Source organism: Colobus angolensis, unplaced genomic scaffold (genome assembly GCF_000951035.1).
Source record: "Colobus angolensis palliatus isolate OR3802 unplaced genomic scaffold, Cang.pa_1.0 Scaffold801, whole genome shotgun sequence".
Lineage (NCBI taxonomy): Eukaryota > Metazoa > Chordata > Mammalia > Primates > Cercopithecidae > Colobus > Colobus angolensis.
The window spans coordinates 36,924-57,263 of NW_012121833.1; the positions used below are offsets into that span (position 1 = coordinate 36,924).

General features: G+C 41.3%; 1 protein-coding gene across 1 annotated transcript; it reads left to right on the forward strand.

Moving 5' to 3' along the window:
- The first annotated feature begins 2,506 nt into the window (after positions 1 to 2,506).
- LOC105502747 lies at positions 2,507 to 18,793 on the forward strand. The gene is made up of 5 exons (XM_011929380.1): positions 2,507 to 2,742; positions 2,868 to 3,187; positions 9,294 to 9,476; positions 18,154 to 18,217; positions 18,387 to 18,793. The coding sequence occupies exons 1-5, from the start codon at positions 2,688 to 2,690 to the stop codon at positions 18,791 to 18,793; spliced, it is 1,029 nt and encodes a 342-aa protein (XP_011784770.1). The 5' UTR covers positions 2,507 to 2,687.
- Positions 18,794 to 20,340: the final 1,547 nt, after the last annotated feature.

The window sequence follows — 20,340 nt, forward strand, 5'->3', positions numbered from 1 at the left end:
CAAGCTGCTATAACAGATTCCTTGTCACTGTGTAATTCATAAAAAATGGAAATATATTTTCTCACACTTCTGGAGAATGGGAAGTTTAAGACCAAGGCATGGGCAGGTTAAGTTCTGCTTTCTCTCCTTTCAAGATGATGCCTGGAGCATTGAGTCCTTCAGAGGAAGGAAGGCCATGTCTTATCATGACAGACAAGCAGGAGAGAGATTCCAGCCCCATAAACCCTGTTTATACTGTCATTAATGTATTCCACTAGAGGGCTCCACCCTGATGACCTAAACACATCCCAATAGGCTCCACCTGGCAATACCTTTACACTGAGAATTAACTTTCCAACAGATGAATTCTGGAGGACATAGGCAAACCATAGGACTTTCCTCAGAGATACACATTCCAGGACATCGGGCCAGTAATGCATGTAGGCAGAGCTCTCTGCCCAAGATCATAAAGAACATAAGTCATGTATATTGCCATTGGAAGTGAGTACAGGTACAGCAAAGGGGAAAGCCCTAGATTACAGATGGGGACTGCTACATTCATTATAGTACAGTTAACCCTTGCATAACTTGAGTTTGAAGTTTGCAGATCCACTTATATTTTCTTCTGTGTGTGTCACCTGAGAGCAAGTAACCTAATCAGTTGTAAATATACTTTCTCATTTTTATGGTTTTCTTAAAAACATTTTTTTCTTTAGCACACTTTATTGGAAGAGTAGAGTATAAAATATATATAGTGTAAAAAAGTGTTAATCAACTATTTATTTTATCACTAAGACTTCCAGGCAAATGTAATCTATTAGTACTTAAGGATGCAAAAGTTCTACACAGGTTTTCATCTGCACCAGTGGTCAGTGCCCCAACCTCCACGCTGTTCAGGGGTCAACTGCTCTTTCAGTCTGTAGCTGCATCTCTCTGGCGGGTGGCTGCAAGTAAAGGAATCCAGAAAATAACATCTCAAACTGTGCTGCATTGGTATGATGATTATGTAAAACCAAAGGCATTTAGAAAGCACCAAATGCACAAAAACCCTTTTCCTAAATATCCCTTATCTGCCTAAAAGCAAATTCTCCAGAAGAAAAACAATTGTCAAGGAAATTCTTCCTGGGAATTTTTATATCAGGGAAGATTAACACAAAAGAGGAATCAAAAATAGAAGAGACTGAAAGTTGATGTTTTATCCAGACAGGCTGGATACCTGTTCTTTTGAAGATGCACTTCTATTCTCATCTATTCTCTCCAGGTTGCCTACACTTCCCAATTCCCTCTTACCTAGAAAGGAAATATGAACAACTGGATCTCACTGAGTTATCTGGGTAATCATCCTGCTATGATATCCTGCTGCACTTTAAGTGAATTTTATTTGCCTTTTCTCTTATTAATCTTTCTTTTGTCAGTTCATTTTCAGCAAACATTTAGAGGACAAATGGAGCTTTCTTCCTTTATCCCAATATGAGCAAGTTCCCTTAAAATTCAGGCTGCTTACAAAGCAGCAGAAAGGTTTGTGCACAGGCTACAGCACTGTGATTTGGCTCCCCTAGTCTGGCATCAGTAAAATTTTGTGGAGCCCTAGGCTGCAGCCCACTGATGCTGATGCTGATGTGGTTGGATCCACTTCTCCTGCTACTGAGCCAGGCTGGGACATTTTTGGGCACATTAGAGATGTGTGATATAACGAGTGCAAATGCCTGTCCAGTTACATCTGGATCCAACTGATTTCTCCATGTACAAAGGCAATTGCTTGATAAGAATTTGAGTGTCTTTTTCCTAAAGATGTTAACAGGGAGGCTGGTGTCTGGGTCAGGATGATGTCCCCACACACTGATAAAAAGTGTAAGAAGAAAGTGTCATTGAAGTGCATGGCAGGGACATGATCCGTGCAGTGGCCATCCTCACTAAGACAGATGAACTTTGGGAAATAATATGCAATGGCAGAAAAGAAGGTAGACTATGAAGGTGTCCAAAACAAGAATAAGGTGCAGCACATTTAGTCTCTGAGTATTAAAGAGACCTGTTACTCTTGGTAGTGGTGGATCAGTGAGTGCTGCATGCATTGAGGGAACACGGTATCATCTCTGTGTATCTGTAGTAAATTGCTTGATCTAATACTAGTAAGAACAAAGGCATAACACCATTACCTAATACTTACAAATATATGTAGCATCATGTCGAAACATTTTATTTTTAATTTTTTTAGAAAGGAAAAATGTTAAACTCACAGAAATGTTGCAAGTGTAGCAAAATTACCTGCTTCCCTAACTGGAATTTTATGAGAGTCTTTTGAAGACCTGAGAATCCTACCGTCTAGCATTTTACTATGTGTTTCCTACAAACAAGAATATTCTCCTAAATAATCCCCATACACCAATGAAATACATTACTCCATTGATTCCTGAGGAATATTTCAAATTGTTAAAAAAAAATACCTAAAAAATGTTTCTCAAAACAAAACAGTCCACAGTAGAAACACATTATTTGCAGAAAAATTTGTGCTACCCTGGTCTGACCTGGGACACCTGGGGACACTGAGCCACTGCTGAGTTACTGAGATGAGCCAGCCCTGCAGCTGTGCCCAGCCTGCCCCATCCCCTGCTCATTTGCATGTCCTCAGAGCACAGCCTCCTGTCCTGAAGACTTATTAATAGACTGGTCACATTTCCTGCAGGAGTCAGAACCACTCAGGACACAGCATGGACATGAGGGTCCCCGCTCAGCTCCTGGGGCTCCTGCTGCTCTGGCTCCCAGGTAAGGAACAAAAACACTAGCAGTTTACTCAGCCCAGTGTGGTCAGCACTGCCTGGCTGTTCAGGGAAATTCTCTTACTACATGATTAATTGTGTGGACATTTGTTTTTATGTTTCCAATCTCAGGTGCCAGATGTGATATCCAGATGACCCAGTCTCCATCCTCCCTGTCTGCATCTGTAGGAGACACAGTCACCATCACTTGCCGAGCCAGTCAGGGTATTAGCAGTTATTTAGCCTGGTATCAGCAGAAACCGGGGAAAGCCCCTAAGCTCCTGATCTATGCTGCATCCACTTTGCAAAGTGGGGTCCCATCAAGGTTCAGCGGCAGTGGATCTGGCACAGATTTCACTCTCACCATCAGCAGCCTGCAGCCTGAAGATTTTGCAACTTATTACTGTCAACAGTATAACAGTAACCCTCCCACAGTGTTACACACCCGAACATAAACCCCCAGGGAAGAAGATGTGTGAGGCTGGGCTGCCCCAGCTGCCCCTCCTGATGCCTGCATGGGCTGAGAGTGTTCCTCAGATGCAGCCACACTCTGATGGTGTCGGTAGAGGCGGACATGAAGTCACCTCTACACCCGAATTCTTTTCTCTTTCTCAGCCCCAGTTGCACAGACATAGCAATGCCCCTCCTGATTTACTAAAGACAGAGATCATGACACCTGAGGAGTCTAGTTTATGGCATCAGTTGGAATTCATATAACAGAGAAGATGCCACTATAGATGTTCTAAGGATGAACTATCTTAATACAGAGAATTAGAGTCTAAACTACTGAAATCTACATAAAATGTAGAGATGAATCTCTATATTTAATGTTTTATTTGCATAGAAATAATTGCCAAATGGGGCATACAGGAAAACTCAATGGTCTTCAATATATTGGGAGAACGAAGAGCAAGTTAGCATTTTATGAAAAAGGGAAAATGTTACCTATGGCTCTTTGAGAAAGTTCATTGGCACTAGGAAGTGTTGGGAGCTGGCAAGCTCACACTTTTAAGCAGTGGTGGACAAAGTGAATCCTAGAATTATATCAAGTTATCTCAGAAGTTATGGATCAATTTGGTTTCAGTTTACAAGAAGTCAAAGCAGTGAAGCTTGCAGAGAATTTTGTTACTGAAATACCAGGGATTCAGTGAAAATCCTGCTGCTCAGCACACAGAAAGCCAATCACTAAGACAACAAACATTGCCAAGAAACAGGCTTTAATCAGGTGCTGCAGCCGAGGAGATGGAACACCATTCACAAATGTATCTCCCTGACCAACTAAAATTAGGGATTTATATAGCAGGGAAGAAATGTGGGAAAACAGGAATTAGGGAGGGGTAAGGAAGATAATTTGGTCAACACGAAACAGGAGGTCAGTTAGGCAATCATAACGGGTGAAGGTTCTGGCTCTCACTGTCCTAATTCAGTGATATGTAAGGTTCAGCTCCTTGATAGTATCTGGAGGCCTGATGGTTGGTTTCCTGAGAAAAGATCTCAGATAAGACAAATGTAACTATCTTGAGTTTTAAGACTGGGGGAGTCAATTTCTATGTTTATTCAAAACCCATAAACATTAGTTCCCTGGGATAATAGGGCCTATTTCAATTGCATTCTAGACACAATATTTTGCACACTGAGTGCCTTTCCATCCTGGTTTCTTGGCTTTGTTGTGTATGATAAGAATAACTCAATTCCTATAATTAACTTTCACACTACAACCTTTCAAAGCCAAGGATATAGTAGTCATGAAAGTTGATACTAGAAGCAGGATTCTCTGGTGCTCCCTCAGAAAACAGAATGCATCTGCCCCTGCAGGATGGGCTATCTAACCATGTGGCCCTCAGTCCTGTCTGGAAGCTTAGGGGTAGGGGTGCTGATGCTCTCAGCTTCCTACAGCATCTTTCCAGGTGCTTCTGCAGTCCTCATCTCTGCCCCTGTGTCTGTCTTAGGTACCAATGAAGAATATTGAGTCATCCTTTTCTGACTTCCAAATCTCATGGGAGGACCTCTTATTGGGTCACTCTATAGGATACAAGAGAGGCAAAAAATGATATTTACATAAGTTAAAATGATTTTTCCCCCAATGAGACCATTTTAAAAATTATATTTAAAGCCCATGTTGAAAACATATCCAGCTCTATTTTATTAATGCAAATTTACATTTGCAAATATTTTCAAGATTTTAAAGGATGAAAACATAATTATTTGTCCATAGAATGATAAAACACCTCTATAATTACATGGAGTAAACATTTTATTGAAAATTTGTACTCACTGAAATAAAGGAATATATTTTCAATATCTGAAACTATGTTAGAAATTATTGGACTTAAATTCAACTGTGAGGTTTGGTTTCGGATGTTGTTCACTCCTGAGACCTGTCACAAGAATCGTGTGTCATGTGTAGTCACTGCTGTTCAGCTTTGTCCTCAGATAATTGGTATCTGTAGGCTAAAGATAAGCTCAGTACCCTGCAGAGGAACCACTCAGCTGAGCCCTTCCTTGATCAGCCGGATGATTGTGAACATGAGCATCCATGAGCATGATAACAAATGTTTACTATCAGCCACTTTGTTGTATATTTAACCAGTTACCAATCATTATGCATAAAAGCTTACTGATACAGTATTTACACCTCTACCTATATGTACAGACATGTAGTTTTTCTAAAATTGGTGGTATAAATGTGAATATTCAGTAATCAAATTATGAAGTTATTAAAAGATAATTAAAGACAAAATTAAAACTGTTTCAATAAAAAATTAAAAGTTACCTTATTTATGGAAAACTATGCACATGTGTATATAAGATACATAGAAGTGAATACATATGTTTTTGATAAAATGTTGGATACAAATATACATAGTATTCATATTTAAGTACATTTATTCTATCATATATGCAATATATGCATATTTATAAAATTCTTCTCTAAATCAAATACATTTAAAATTTTTTGAAACATTCCATAAAATAATGGCATTCTGGACCACATATGCTTTTCACTCTTGCTACAGAAAATTTCTTTGTAGCCTTTATTTTTAAAATTCTACCAAATGCTAGTCCCTACCTAAAATATTTTTCCAACTCAATGGTGCTCCAAGGGTAGGCCGAGAGCAAATTTTGACTAATGTTGAATATTAACCATTATATCCTACGAAAGTCTCCATTATGTTCAGTGACGATATGCCAAATAGAGTTCTCACAACAATGGATGCTGGATGGAGTCACATCAGTGCCATTGTCAAGGAAGCCCTGGAAATATAAAAATGATAACAATGAGTAAACTGCAAGGGTTACATCTGATGATCACATTACAACGATAACAGTGTCGGGGTGATCAGACCCAGCACCAGGTTGTGGGGGTGACAAAGTCCGGCAGAGTCAAAAGATTGAGAAAAGACAGTTTGAGAAAGAAAGGTGGGCACCAGGGGCCATCGCTAGCGTATGGAGGCTGCAAAGGCCCTGAGTTCTGGGAACCCGTGCTATTTATTGGTAATCCAACAAAGAAACAGGTGATGAGAATGTGGAGGTCAAAAGGGCGCATTGCATTAAGCACATGATTTACACCTGCGATGGTTTAGCATCTGCTCTGCTAGTTGAGATAATGGAGAGCAGGTTCTTTTAACTCAAAATACAATCGATCCTGGGAGAGCAAGGAGAAAGGAGCCAGCAAGTGTAGACACATTCCAGAGCCACGAGCCCTGGATTCTATCCAAGCCACAAGGGATTTTATGCCCTGAGCTTAGATTATGGTACATCAGGGTAGCCTTCCACCCTTTAGCACAGAGCTTGGTGTTCCACAGGCCACGAGGGGTTTTAGACCCTGGACCCCGGACATGTTCCAAGACTCTTTTACATTATGTAAGACATGCAAGCCCTGCCTCAGTTTCTCCCAACAGTCAGCTTTCCCCAACATAACAGCAATGTAACAATATTGGCTGTTGGTTTTGACAGATCATCAGGTCTTCAAAGAAATGCAACAAAATGATTGCAGACACAGTGATTCTGGAAGAGCTATGACTAGACGTTTCAAATACAAGCCAAAATTTAAAAAAAAATGCTTTCCCAGTGAATATTAATCAAAATGCCATTAATGAGCAAGTGATTTTTAACAATGAGGATGATTCAACACCGTGGACTTCAGTCAGTCACTTTTCCCAGCTTTCCCAGGGAGTCTCATGAACCAATGTTATGGAGGTTCCTATGGGGACTCAATAATATGAATTTCAAATAACTGAGACTTAAAGGGCTACTGGCTCTTCTGAACACCTAACTTGCCAAGAAGAATGACCCCTCCTGAACCCGTAAATTGTAACACACATCAGGGATCAGATGAACAGCTGGGGTCAGGTGATACTGGTGGACCTCACTGGTTATTTTCCTATATATGAATTTGCCTTTCTTTTCAGTTATATTTCTGCATAAAATATTATTTGGGGATTTTCCAATTGCTTTCATCAGAGTCAGGAAATTCTTCCATAATATGGCTTTGGATCAAACAACTTATTTACGTCCAAAAAATATAAGAAAGGGTAGCTCATGCTCTTGTCATGTGCACAGGTATAGCTTTCCCTATAGACAGGGAAAAAAAAACATTATTAGTCAAGCAAAGCTGGCACACAAACCCTTGTGCTGTTGCATTGCTATGCTGTCGGATGTGGTGGAGGTTCTGAAACACTAACTGTGATTGGTGCTTTTACTCCTATAAACTGAATATTTATATCTTGAAAATGAGCTGTAGACTCATCACTGTTATGCCAACTGAACAGCTTGAAATACTCTATTTAGTCAGGGCTGTGGTTTTCTGGTTGATGGTTCTTAATCCAAATAGTTGACATGACAATTATACTATTAAATTGGAAGAAATGATACGGTAAGCATGTGAACATTTAGACTTGATACAATAATGAATAAGTTGTCAACACAGGGTGTTAGGGTATTTGCTGGAGCCATAGATCTAGCCCATGTAAAGCAAGAACAAATGGAATTGATGTTACATATTTTAGAGAGGAAGTACAGAAAATATGAACCCTAGGGTACCTTCTAGAATGTTTCTATTTATTGTCATTTCCACTGGTAAAACTCAGAGAAGATTTCAACAGTCATCAGGATAAAGTTCTAGGGATCACAGTCATGTGAAGCATTCCCTGCACTTGGATCTCCAGTGAGGCAAGGGGAGGATGAAACACGTAGTGGGATATGGAGGGGTAAACACCAGAGACAGCCTCCTGGTCAGCTTAAATATTGAAAAGTGTATTTATTTTTTCTCTTTAGATTTATCACTGAATCATTTGGATCTAAGAAAAGCGATTATGGCTGGTTAGGCAGAAAGGTGTTTATTATCATGAATTAATGGATAGAAAACATTTGGGGAAACCAGAGTGGCAGCTCAGGCAACTCCAAGTACTCCTTTTGCTATTCCTTGATCCTCTCCCTGCCCCATGTTTTCCACAGTCAAAAAGGATACCCTCATTTTGATAGAAACCTGGCAAGTGAGGATATGGTGCCCACAGGACTGGGCTGCCTGACTGTGACCCAGACCAGGAAAATGATCACATTTGAGTGAGATCAGGCACTTCCCCTCCCTCATCTCAATCCAAAAGCATTCTGGAGTAACACAGCTGATGGGCAGTCTTCACCACATCTGGGACTTAGGAAGCCAAGGACATGAGGAGTAGCCTCTCCAGACTCTGCCATAGAGAAAGTATTGCCAGAAACTAGAGAATAAAAATAAATATGAAAGAAGCAAGTGACAATAACTAAATGCGTCATGCCTATATGTATTTTAAATAATTTAATCTTTTCTTTACACCCTTTCTTTAAAAAAAAATTCAAAGTGCTACATTCAGCCACCTTTAAAATTTAGGCCAAAAATTAAATAATAAGTAGACAGAATAATGGCTCATGAGAGAAGAACATTTTTTGCTAGATGGTGTTGGGCTGAACAGATTGGAGGTTCCCCACATTTTGGGGGGCACAGTGCTACATGGGTAGCATGATGTTCTTTGTAAAGGAAATCTTTATGTTGGGTTGTAGCATTTTGCTGTTGTTACTAGTAATTTCTGGAAATTCAAGTGTAGAAACATGTGTATTTATAATAGAAAGCCACAGCATGGACCTGGACAGAAATAACCCCTGTACCCATGAAAGCAGATGAATCTACATGAGACTGAAATGAAGATGTAATCAACACAGGCAGGGCTGCAGAGAAAGTGGTCAGCTCTCTAGTAGTTGATAGCAGAGCTGCTGTCCTTCTGGGGGCAGTAGTGAGAAGAGCTGCTCTCTTTTCTGCGCGAGACAGTTTGAATGTGGAGTTTCAGGCAGCAGGAGCTCCTCCCCAGCCTGTGCCTGCAGTGCCATTCTTGGAATTGTTTCAGAGGCTTTGCCTGGAGCCTGTTCCTTAAGACTTTTCAACACTTTGCAAGGAATTTAGTATCCTCTAGTAAATCCTTTTATGGTTCATGGATTTGACATTAGCAACACGGAATATACACAGTTTACAGTGACATCATTCACAGCCTCCTTTTTTTCCTGGCTAAATATAATGCTTTCCAGGTGGACCTGCCAGAGGAAGCCAATGTGAACAACAATCCACGTCACCAAAAATGCAAGACAAATAAGCTCGGGAAAGCCACTGGGTTCTCACATAGCTGCACTGTGCCCTGGTACAAAATGGGAGAGTGTAAAACTCTTAGCTCCACCATCAGAGAGACGGTGCAGTGTGAACTTCTGAGTGTAGTAAGTCAGTATTTATAGACTTTTACATACTGACACCTTTAACACCATAATACAGGCAAAAGTAAAAAAGAAAATAAATTGGACTATATAAAAATGTAAAATGGGCATCAAAAGACATAACACAGTGAAAATGCAACATGTGGAATAGAAGAAAATATTTGTAAATCATATATCTGATAAAGGGTTAATAATATCTACTATATAAAAATAAGTCCTATATGTCAACATTAAAATAAAATACCTGATTAAAAATGAGAAAAGTACATGAATCGTCATTTCTCTAAAGAATATTCTTTAGAGATAATTAGATAACTAGCATAGGAAAAGATACTTAACATTATTAATCCTCAGAAAAATAAAAACAAAACCCACCTCACACCTATCAGGACTTTTTTTTTTTCCAGTAGAAAATGACCAGTCTTGGTGAGAATTTAGGGAATTGAAACTCCCATGGACACTGCTGTGGTTATGTAAATGGCTCACCTGCTGTGGGAAACCATATGGCAATTCCTCAAGAAATTAGTAATGGAAATAATACGTAATTCAGCAATTCCACTTTTGGACATATACTCAAGCAATTAAAGACATAAGCTTGAGGAGATATTTGTATACCCACATTCAGAACCGAATTATTCACAATAACCAAAAGGTGGAAGCATCTCAAATGTTCACAAAGGAGGGAACTGGTAACCCAAATGTGGTACATACATACAATAGCACGTTATTTAGCTTTTAAAAGGGAAATTCTGACACATGCTACAACACGGATGAAACTAGAGGACATTACACCAAGTGAAATAAGCCAGTCACAAAAAGATTACTGAGTTGTGATTTCACTTTGGTATTTGCAGAACAGTTTCCATTTGTCTAGAATCAACCCAATCCTCCTCCCTTTCTTGCTTGTAGTTTTCTGGAATAACTGTAGAATGTTCTGGAAATGTAGCATCCTGATCAGGCATGATTGACCAGAACAGCCTGGGTTCCGTTTCTGTCCCTACTAGAAACAGGAATTTCTTCCACACTCTAGCCCAGTGTGTCATGTGATTCTAAGACACAAAACCCAGGGTGGGCTGCATTCCATGGTCCCTCAGCTGCAGTCCTTGTTGGGTATGCGTGGTCTAGAGTCGATCAGGCCCTGGCAGCTTCGTGTTTTCTCTGACTGACTCTCTGTAGCTAGTATTCCACTTCATGTAACTGGTTGTGCATGGGAATTGTGTCTCACTAGATCTGGGTAAGTTGGCAACCAGTGCACAGCAAACCTTCTTGGCAAAATTGGTGCAGTGAGAAGGTTGGATTCGAGAGAACCATGGCTTACTGGTGAAGCTGGAGGAACAATACTCTCCAGTATGTGGCCCAGGACAGAGACATCAGCCTGGGGATGCAAGGCCTGGACATGCAAATGGATGTTTAATGAGGAGGGAGGATAAATGGGACATGGTGAGAGGCAGTGTTTGATGTGGCAGTGAGTCAGTGGAACAGCGGAGAAGCAGGACAGCAAGAGACAGCAAGAGATGGTATTTTGTGAGAAGATGGACATAGCGATCAGCAATGGGCAAGACAGCTATTGGAGAAATGGCAAGACAGCGACCAGTGAGAGAGGGCGAGACGGTGACCAGCGTTACAGCCATCAAAGCTACAGAGTTGCTAACATTGCAGAGCAGTTAACACTAGCCAAAGGCTGTTTTAAGAGCCATCATGTTTCCTGACAGGCAGTGGAGCCAAGCAGATGGGCAAGTGGCCACGGAGCCACTGCTTCATGCAGGCCAGCTGCTCCGTGCTCCAGTTCCCCCGCGGGAGCCCAACCCACCCAAGCTGGGGACCCTGGAGAGATCTTCACGCAGGCCCCACATTAGAGACTGTTTGGCACCATTTTGACTCCCGCACACCTGTAAGTGTCCCCTCTGCCCACCTGCCCTATATCAGATGATCCAGGGAATCAGGCCTTGAGCTAGACAGTCCATTTGAAGTTCCCCATAGCACACCTGACGACATCCTCGTTGCTCCTTCCCTTAGTCACTTTTCCTCGAATGTCATTTTATTTATCCATCAATCATTTTATCTTATTTTCTGCCCCGATATATGTGTTTGCTTTGCAGTTTTGGCTTTGGCTCGCTGCTAATTATGTTTATGCAATTGTTTAAGGCAGGACACTTGGTTGTAAGAATTCTCCCATTCTGTTGACTCTAAGAAGCCAGAGTCACATTGTTCTATGGTCCCAACCAGACCTTTGGGGCTCACTGTTGGCCACCCCACTGAGGCTCCAGGAATTTCCTGCACTGGTCAGCCCCTGGATATTCCAGGGCTTCCTGGCATTTGGTGTGGGGACACTCCTAGGCTGATACTCAAGTACTCTGGGATTCAGCATTTGGTATTGTTGGACCCTCCCTGGATGCTCCAGGGTTTTCAGCGTTGACATTCTTCTGAGGATTGTGGATTGGAGCTCCACCCAACGGGAATCTTGGTTTGCCTTTTCTTGTTTTCTGCCCTAAAACTATCATTTTCCATAATGGCATTTTGTTTTCTTGCTGTCACTTTATTTACACTTTTTCTTCTATATTTTATTTAATAAAATTACTGCTTTAAGGCCGGGCATGGTGGCTCACGCCTGTAATCCCAGCACTTTAGGAGGCCAAAGTGGGCGGATCATTTGAGGTCAGGAGTTCAAGACCAACCTGACTGACACAGTGAAACCTGTCTGTACTAAAAAGATGAAAAAAATGCGCTGGACATGGTGGTGCATGCACGTAATCCCAGCTACTTGGGAGGCTGAGACACGAGAATTGCTTGAACCCCGGAGGCGAAGGTTGCAGTGAGCTGAGATCACACCACTGTACTCCAGCCTGGGTAAAAGAGTGACACCCTGTCTCAAAAAATAATAACAATAAATAAAAATTAAAATATTAAAATAGTGTTTAGTCATATTTTGTTCACTAACAAATGCTTACAGTCCACTTTCATAACATCTTACTACCTCTTCCTACACCTTCTATGCAGGAAGTGGAAATAATGAGATGAGAGCAATGATGGCCCAGTCACTTTCTAGAAAATGGTCTGCATATTGAAACTGGGTTTTCTTAAGTTACTGATTTCATAAACTATAGAAAATTTTGTTTTTGAGGCCGGTGCAGTGGCTCACGCCCATATCCCAGCACTTTGGGAGGCCGAGGAGGGTGGATCATTTGGGGTCAGGAGGATAAGACCAGCCTGGCCAGCATGGTAAAACCCATCTCTACTAAAAATGCAAATATTAGCCAGGTGCAGTGGTATGTACCTGTAATCCTAGCTATTCTGGAGGCTGAGGCAGGAGAATGGCTGAAACCTGGGAGGTGGAGGTTGTGGTGAGCCAAGATCGTGCCACTGCACTCCAGTCTGGGTGACAGGGCAAGATTATCTCAAAAAAAAAAAAAGTATAACAGAAAATTTTGCCTTTGATGCGATAATGAGTTTCTTTTAAAACTTCTGAGATTCGTGTCTTAGAGATTCAACTGTTGTGTTTTGCTGCTTTCAGCTTGTTCTTCCTTTAAACAGGTCTGGGATCATTGCTCTCTCCTTTTGCTTCTTCATCAGCTGCTGTGACTTCTTCACCTCCGGTTCTGACTGTTGTTGCAGCCTTGATGCTGAAGTGTTTTGTCTTAGAGTTCTGTGGAAGCAATGTTTTCCCCAACATAGTATTATTCTATGGACTTGGTTTTTTAACATAAATAATATTATTTGGGGCTTTCTTTTTTATTTTATACAGCTTTAAAATATATATATATATTCTTTGAGATGGAGTCTCACTCTGTCACCCAGGCTGCAGTGCAGAGGTACCACCTCAGTTCACTGCAACCTCCACCTCCTGGGTTCAAGCGATTCACCTGCCTCAGCCTCCTGAGTAGCTGGGACTATAGGCATGTGCCACCACACCTAACTAAATTTTTTTATTTTTAGTAGAGATGGGTTTTCACTGTGTTAGCCAGGATAGCCTCTGTCTCCTGACCTCATGATTTGCCTGCTTAAGGGCTAATGAGTGCCTCCAACCTCCATACTGTCTGGCCTAAAATATTTAATTGGCTGTAAATTTTTTGATTCCAAACCCCTTGGCCAAAGAAACTACCAAAGAAACGTAATAAAATCTAATTAAGGCCATGTGGGAAACAGGGAGTCAGACACACCTTGCTGTACCCCTATTTGAAATGTAGGCCAGATTCAAAAGGTCTTTTAAAATTATGAAAATAAAATAGTGCCCCTTTACACAAAAGAAAATAGTAGCTCCCCTGTTTAACCGGAAGACTTAGTCTTACTAAAAACTTAAAAAGAAGGAACTGGCTGGGTGCACTGGCTCACGCCTGTAACATCAACACTTTGGGAGGCTGAGGTGGGTGGATCATGTGAGGCCAGGAGTTCGAAACCAGCCTTGCCAACATAGAAAAACCACATCGCTACTAAAATTACAAAAAATTACCTGGGCATCTAGATACATGCCTGTAATTCCAGCCACTCAGGAGGCTGAGGCGTGAAAATAGCTTGAAACCAGGAGGCAGAGGTTGCAGTGAGCCCAGCCGAGATTGTGTCACTGCACTCCAGCCTGGGCAACAGAGCAAGACTCTCTCTCAAAAAGCAACAGCGAAGTGTTCCCCCAAGAATCAATAATAACCAGAATAACGGGGCCCTTATCAGATATTCTTAATTACTTTAACTACTGTTAGGCTTCAGGAAGCCACTAGTTGGGTACAGCTGTCCAGGATGAAACCTGTTTCTTACAAGGTCCTGCAAGCACAAAAGGTGGACACCACAACCTCCATTTATAAAACCTAGAAAACTTAAGGCTGTTGTTTTGCAAACACATAGATTAATAGCGTGGTTCTGTGGGTGGACGTAGGAACATTAATTTTTCTCTCCCTTCCAATTATAATTTTCTTGTTTAACCTCCTAGTAAAGTTCATATCTTCTAAATTTCTAAATTTCATGTAAAGATGATACGGTCCGTCACAAATCTTCCAATCCATTCTGTCTTCTGACCCCACAAATGAAAGCATCCTGCCATCGGGCCCCTTGGTTCAGGTACCAAAGATTTTTACTCCTCAAATGCTCGGGAAGGCCTGCACCCAGAAAGTCAGCAGGAAGCACTTACAGAAAATGGACTCTGCTCTTCTGCAGTCCCCTTAAGATTAAGGAGGAGTATCTAATCTCTGAGGGGCAATGAGATAGGAGGTGGATGGGACTCACCTCTGGACCAGATTGAAGGCTGGGTGACACAAGGAACAGACACTGGAAGCACCTGTCCATAAGACATGCCCCCCAGGGCCATATCAGTTTACCATTGCCATGGCAACACCTGAAAGTTAATGTCCATCTTCTAGCTACTTCTGAATAACCCACTCCTTAATTAGCATGTCATTAAAAGAGGGGATAAATACGACTGTAAAACTGCCCCTGCGCTGCTGCTCCTGGCACACTGCCTGTGGGTAGCTCTGCTCCACAAGAGCAGTCACAGAGCTGTAACCGCCACCTCGGTAAAACCATTTCCTTCCACCACCAGCTTACTCTGCGCTCCTTCCTGAGTGAGGCCAAGAACCTGCCCTGCACCACTTCTGTCAAGTTAGTTGTCAAAAACTACTCATAATATCCTCTCTTTAATTATTTTACTCTTATAGGCTGTGTAATGACTTTCTCCTTTCCATTTACCATATTGTGTTTTGTGTCCTTTTTCTTTCCCTCTTCTTTATACACCCTTCATCAAGTAGTCACAGGCTTCAATTCAGTTCTTTCTTGATGGTAGTAATATGGCTCATAAAAAATGCTAATCTTTCTGGGTATGAGGCCATTCACCATTTTCATATGTAACACTGTAAAAAGGACTGTGACACAAGCCTCCACTTCACAAACTGACCACTGTCAAACATCATCTCCCAACCAATAGAATTTTTTTTGGTGCTCACTAGTTCACATAGGAGTAGAAATCTCAAGTTTAAATTGTGGATTTGCACTTTATCACTTGGTGTATTCAAGAAGATGAATAATATTAATACATCAGTAGGTCCGGGCACAGTGGCTCAAGCCTCTAATTCCAGCATATTGGGAGGCCGAGGCAGGCAGATTACCTGAGGTCAGGAGTTTCAGAGTAGCCTGGGCAACATGGTGAAGCCCTTCTCTACTAAAAATACGAAAATTAGCCAGGTATGTTGGCACGCACCTGTAATCCCAGCTACTTGGGAGACTGAGGCAGGAGAATTGCGTTAACCAGAGAGACGGAGGTTGCAGTGAGCCAATATCGTGCCACTGCATTCCAGCCTGGGTGACACAGCGAGACTCTATCTCAAAATAAATAAATAAATAAATAAATAATTCAGTAGCTTTAAATTTTAAACATCCATTTGACAAGAAATTGCTAGTTCCTTCTCTCTAAAATAATGTAATGATTCTTTCAGGAATGAGCCTGGTTTGATGCCTCTCTCCCCAACATGATAGAAGTGTGGCATAAATCTATGAAAAATTCCATTTCCCTGTGCCAACAACCACTACCTGGGAAGGAAAACTTTTTCCCTTGCTCTAGTCCTTTCTTCTACACACAGTTCCACCTAATCTGTGACTCAAAACAATACTTGTCAGGAAACATTCTGGAAAGAGCAAAAGACTTCTAAGAAGTGTCAGAGATTCCTGGACACCATCTATTCATCTCTAGAGGGGGGTGTGAGTATGAGGAAGAGCAGAGCTTGTAAATCTACTTGATTTCACTACCACTGTATTTCCTAAGAACAGCCACAGCAGCACCGGAACATCATGGAACAAACATCTACTACTTCAAAGGCTTTTATCTCAGTAAATCAGCTCTGCCTCTATCACAGCAGCTAGGTTTGATACTCATACAAATAGTGCTGTAGCTTTCTTTTCATAATTGGAAAAGTGGGCAAGACTCAGTGTAATGCAGGCATTCCTTAAGCCAGTTACCATGCAGTTTTTAGATTATCATTGCACACATATACCCAGCATATGTCTAATAGATATGTAAAAATCCATGAAGCAAGAGTTATAATAGCTTGTGTTCTCTATTTTATTGTATTTTCCTCTTATATCATCTTCTTCTTTTTGTCATTAAAGAAAAGTCTGTTGAAGTCAGTCTAAATTAATTATTGGATCATAAGTAGATAAAATTTTTTTTTTTTTTTTTGGATAACACATTGCCCCAGAGAATATGTTTCTTTGCAAGACACAGTCCTCATTTCCAAGACAGCAAGCCCAACAAAATTATACTGGAGCGAGCACACAAGTAATGATGGTAGCTTTTCTTTAGCGTCAGTCCTGAGGCAAGAAAAACACAAAAGATAACAAGGTAGAATAAAGATTACATAAGAAAGAAGGACAGCAACAGGACATGGCAACCTTTTATTTCGGTAACATTTTGATAATGGATAAGAGAAGTAATGCGTTAAACAGGGATGGGTGGGAATGATTGAAGACATAAGTACTTTAGCACAGACTAAGACCACATCATTAGGATTTTTAGAGTTGTGTACAGTTACTGAAGAAAAAGCCCTAGAATTTAATTTGACTGTGGATAAAACATTCTTGGAGGCCAGTCACGGTGGCTCACGCCTGTAATCCCAGCACTTTGGAAGGCTGAGGCAGGTGGATCACAAGGTTAGGAGATGGAGATCATCCTGGCTAACACGGTGAAACCCTGTCTCTACTAAAAAATACAAAAATATTAGCCGGTCGTGGTGGCGGGCGCCTGTAGTCCCAGCTAGTTGGGAGGCTGAGGCAGGAGAATGGTGTGAACCCGGGAGGCGGAGCTTGCAGTGAGCAGAGATCGTGCCACTGCACTCAAGCATGGGCGACAGAGTGAGACTCTGTTTCAAAAAAAAAAAAAAAAAATTCTTAGATTTGAGACTATTTTCCATGCTAAGTATATTTATGATAATGATGATGACTATAATGCTGAAAACCTAAACAACACAAACAATTGTCACATACATAATGTCCTGAATACTATTGTAAATGTTGTATCTTATTTTCTTTAAATTGTCTACAGCACTGTAAGGTAGGTACTACTATTGTCACAGTTACACAGACACAGAAACTGAGACACAGGGAAGCTAAGTTACTTGGTTAATTTCAAGCAATCGGCAAGCCATAGAGCATCTATGTCAGGGCCTGCCAGGACATGTGACTGTGAACAGAAGTTTTTACTTCAAAGAGCATATGTGTGTGGGTTAATGGAAAGCTTCAGGACCCTCAGAAAACATTACTAACAAGCAAATGAAAGGTGTATCCGGAAGATTATGTTCTAACAGACTGTTCATTTACATCGATCCAATAATGCACTTATGGAGATGACCGGACATATTGAGGACAGGAAGAGATAAAGGAAAACACAGCCTTTTATGTTGTTCTTAACGCGGTTATGCCAAACATCATCTGGGTGAATTGAGGTAACTGAGGAGAAGAAAGACACAGGAGTGAAAGTCTGTCCTCACAAGGGGGAAGTTCTACACTCAGACTGAGCCAACAGACTTTTCTGACCTGAAAACCAGGGCGGCGCAGGATGTTCAGTGCAGAGAGAAAGAAGCAGGTGGTCCCTGCAGCTGGAAGCCCAGCTCCCACCCTAGCTGCTTTGCATGTCCCTCCCAGCTGCCCTACCTTCCAGGACCCATATCAATGCCTGAGTCAGAGCTCTGGGGAGGAACTGCTCAGTTAGGACCCAGAGGGAACCATGGAAGCCCCAGCACAGCTTCTCTTCCTCCTGCTACTCTGGCTCCCAGGTGAGGGGAACATGAGGTGGTTTTGCACATCACTGAAAACTCCTGACACCTCTGCTCAGCAAGAAATATAATTAAAATTCAATGTAGATCAACGATTTTGGCTCTACTCAAAGACAGTGGTTTTGATCTAGATTATATGAGTACATTTCTGTTTTATTTCCAATCTCAGATACCACCGGAGAAACAGTAGTGACGCAGTCTCCAGCCACCCTGTCTTTGTCTCCAGGGGAAAGAGTCACCCTCTCCTGCAGGACCAGTCAGAGTGTTGGCAGCTACTTAGCCTGGTACCAGCAGAAACCTGAGCACTCTCCCAGGCTCCTCATCTATGGTGCATCCAACAGGGCCACTGGCATCCCAGCCAGGTTCAGTGGCAGTGGGTCTGGGACAGACTTCACTCTCACCATCAGCAGCCTGGAGCCTGAAGATGTTGGAGTTTATTACTGTCAGCAGTATAGTAACTTACCTCCCACAGTGATTCAACATGAAACAAAAACCTCAACAAGACCCTCAGTGTTTACTAGATTATACCAGCTGCTTCTGTCACAGAGAGCAAGTGTGGTGGCCACTTGGTTTTAGCACCTCTGCTCTAATTTGACATTTTGCGGTTTAACACAAACACACACACACACACACACACACACAACTCCTTGAATAATTTGGACTCTGATTCTCGGACTCTCTTCAGCTGAGGCCCCAGAATCTCAGGTTTCCAGAAATAATGTCTCACTATATGAATCCTTATATAGCCCCAGTCTTTCTTAACTTCCCCAGTAGAAGTAGCTCAGTGGACGCTACACTGCTCCATTTGAATTCTGCAACATTCTAAGTAGTAGAAAATTCTATGTATTTATCCAAATAGTTGACTAACTTAAAGCTGTTCATGTGAAGATACTACCATAGCTGAATAAATACCATTCTTTTTTTTTTCTTCAGGCTATCAACCTTTCAGTGGTAAATGGTTATTATGGAAATGTTTGCTATTTAAAAGTGAACTAAAATATTTCTTCAGTTTTCTCTATGATTCAGCGGACTCTAAAAGGATTAAAGTCTGTAAAAATAAAGTACATACTGGAAAAGGAAGAAAGAGACTATTCCTAATGACGTCTGCAAATGACCAAGTAGAAGCAGTGACAGAAGCAGTTGTTTTCATTATTTTTCTCCAAGACTTCCTTCCAAAAGGGATTTCATTGATCATATTCATTTTTTGTCACCTATAAGACATGTTGACATTATGTAACATCTGATATGAAGCACCGAGGACACGTCCTATCTGTATTATTCTTGCGAAAATTAATGGTGTGAATTGAAACAGTAGTAAACATCATACAAACCCAATCGGGAGGACATTCTTCAACGTAACTGGCCCGTAACCTTCAAATGCTTGAAGGCCATGAAAGAGAAACAAAAGTGAAAAACTATCATAGATGTTAAGACATTAACATCTATGATATATGATATAAATATGAAAACCAGAATTTTATCGTGTAACATAAAAAATGGCATTAATGGGAAAATCAGTGAAATCCACATAGGATTTTACATGAGTTAACTAATAACATTATATCTATGTTCATCTCATGGTTGTGATACTTATACTGTAGCTATTTATGAAACGGACATTAGAGCAAGCTGGAGGAGTAGTATATGGGAACCATCTTTGCTATACTTTTAATTTTTTTTTTTTTTTTTTGAGACAGAGTCTCGCTCTGTCGCCCAGGCTGGAGTGCAGTGGCCGGATCTCAGCTCACTGCAAGCTCCGCCTCCCGGGTTTACGCCATTCTCCTGCCTCAGCCTCCTGAGTAGCTGGGACTACAGGCGCCCTCCACCTCGCCCGGCTAGTTTTGTGTATTTTTTTTTTTAGTAGAGACGGGGTTAGGATGGTCTCGATCTCCTGACCTTGTGATCCGCCCATCTCGGCCTCCCAAAGTGCTGGGATTACAGGCTTGAGCCACCGCGCCCGGCCTATTTTTAAAATTTTAAGTCTAAATGTATTTCCCAATAAGCTTAAAACACATACACACACAAGTGAGTAAAAAAAAAAAAAATAAGAAGAAAAAGGTGCTTATTAAACAATTCTGCAAGTTTCCTCATATTTTGAACCTTTTTTTGTTTCTAATTCTCAT

Bases quoted from the DNA above. Each gene is read 5' to 3' on its own strand.
- LOC105502747 (XM_011929380.1), top strand. From the start codon at position 2,688: ATGGACATGAGGGTCCCCGCTCAGCTCCTGGGGCTCCTGCTGCTCTGG. The intron at 3,188-9,293 runs TAAACCCCCAGG...AATGCTTTCCAG, and splicing joins CAGTGTTACACACCCGAACA to GTGGACCTGCCAGAGGAAGC. The intron at 9,477-18,153 runs GTAAGTCAGTAT...CTGCTCAGTTAG, and splicing joins AGTGTGAACTTCTGAGTGTA to GACCCAGAGGGAACCATGGA.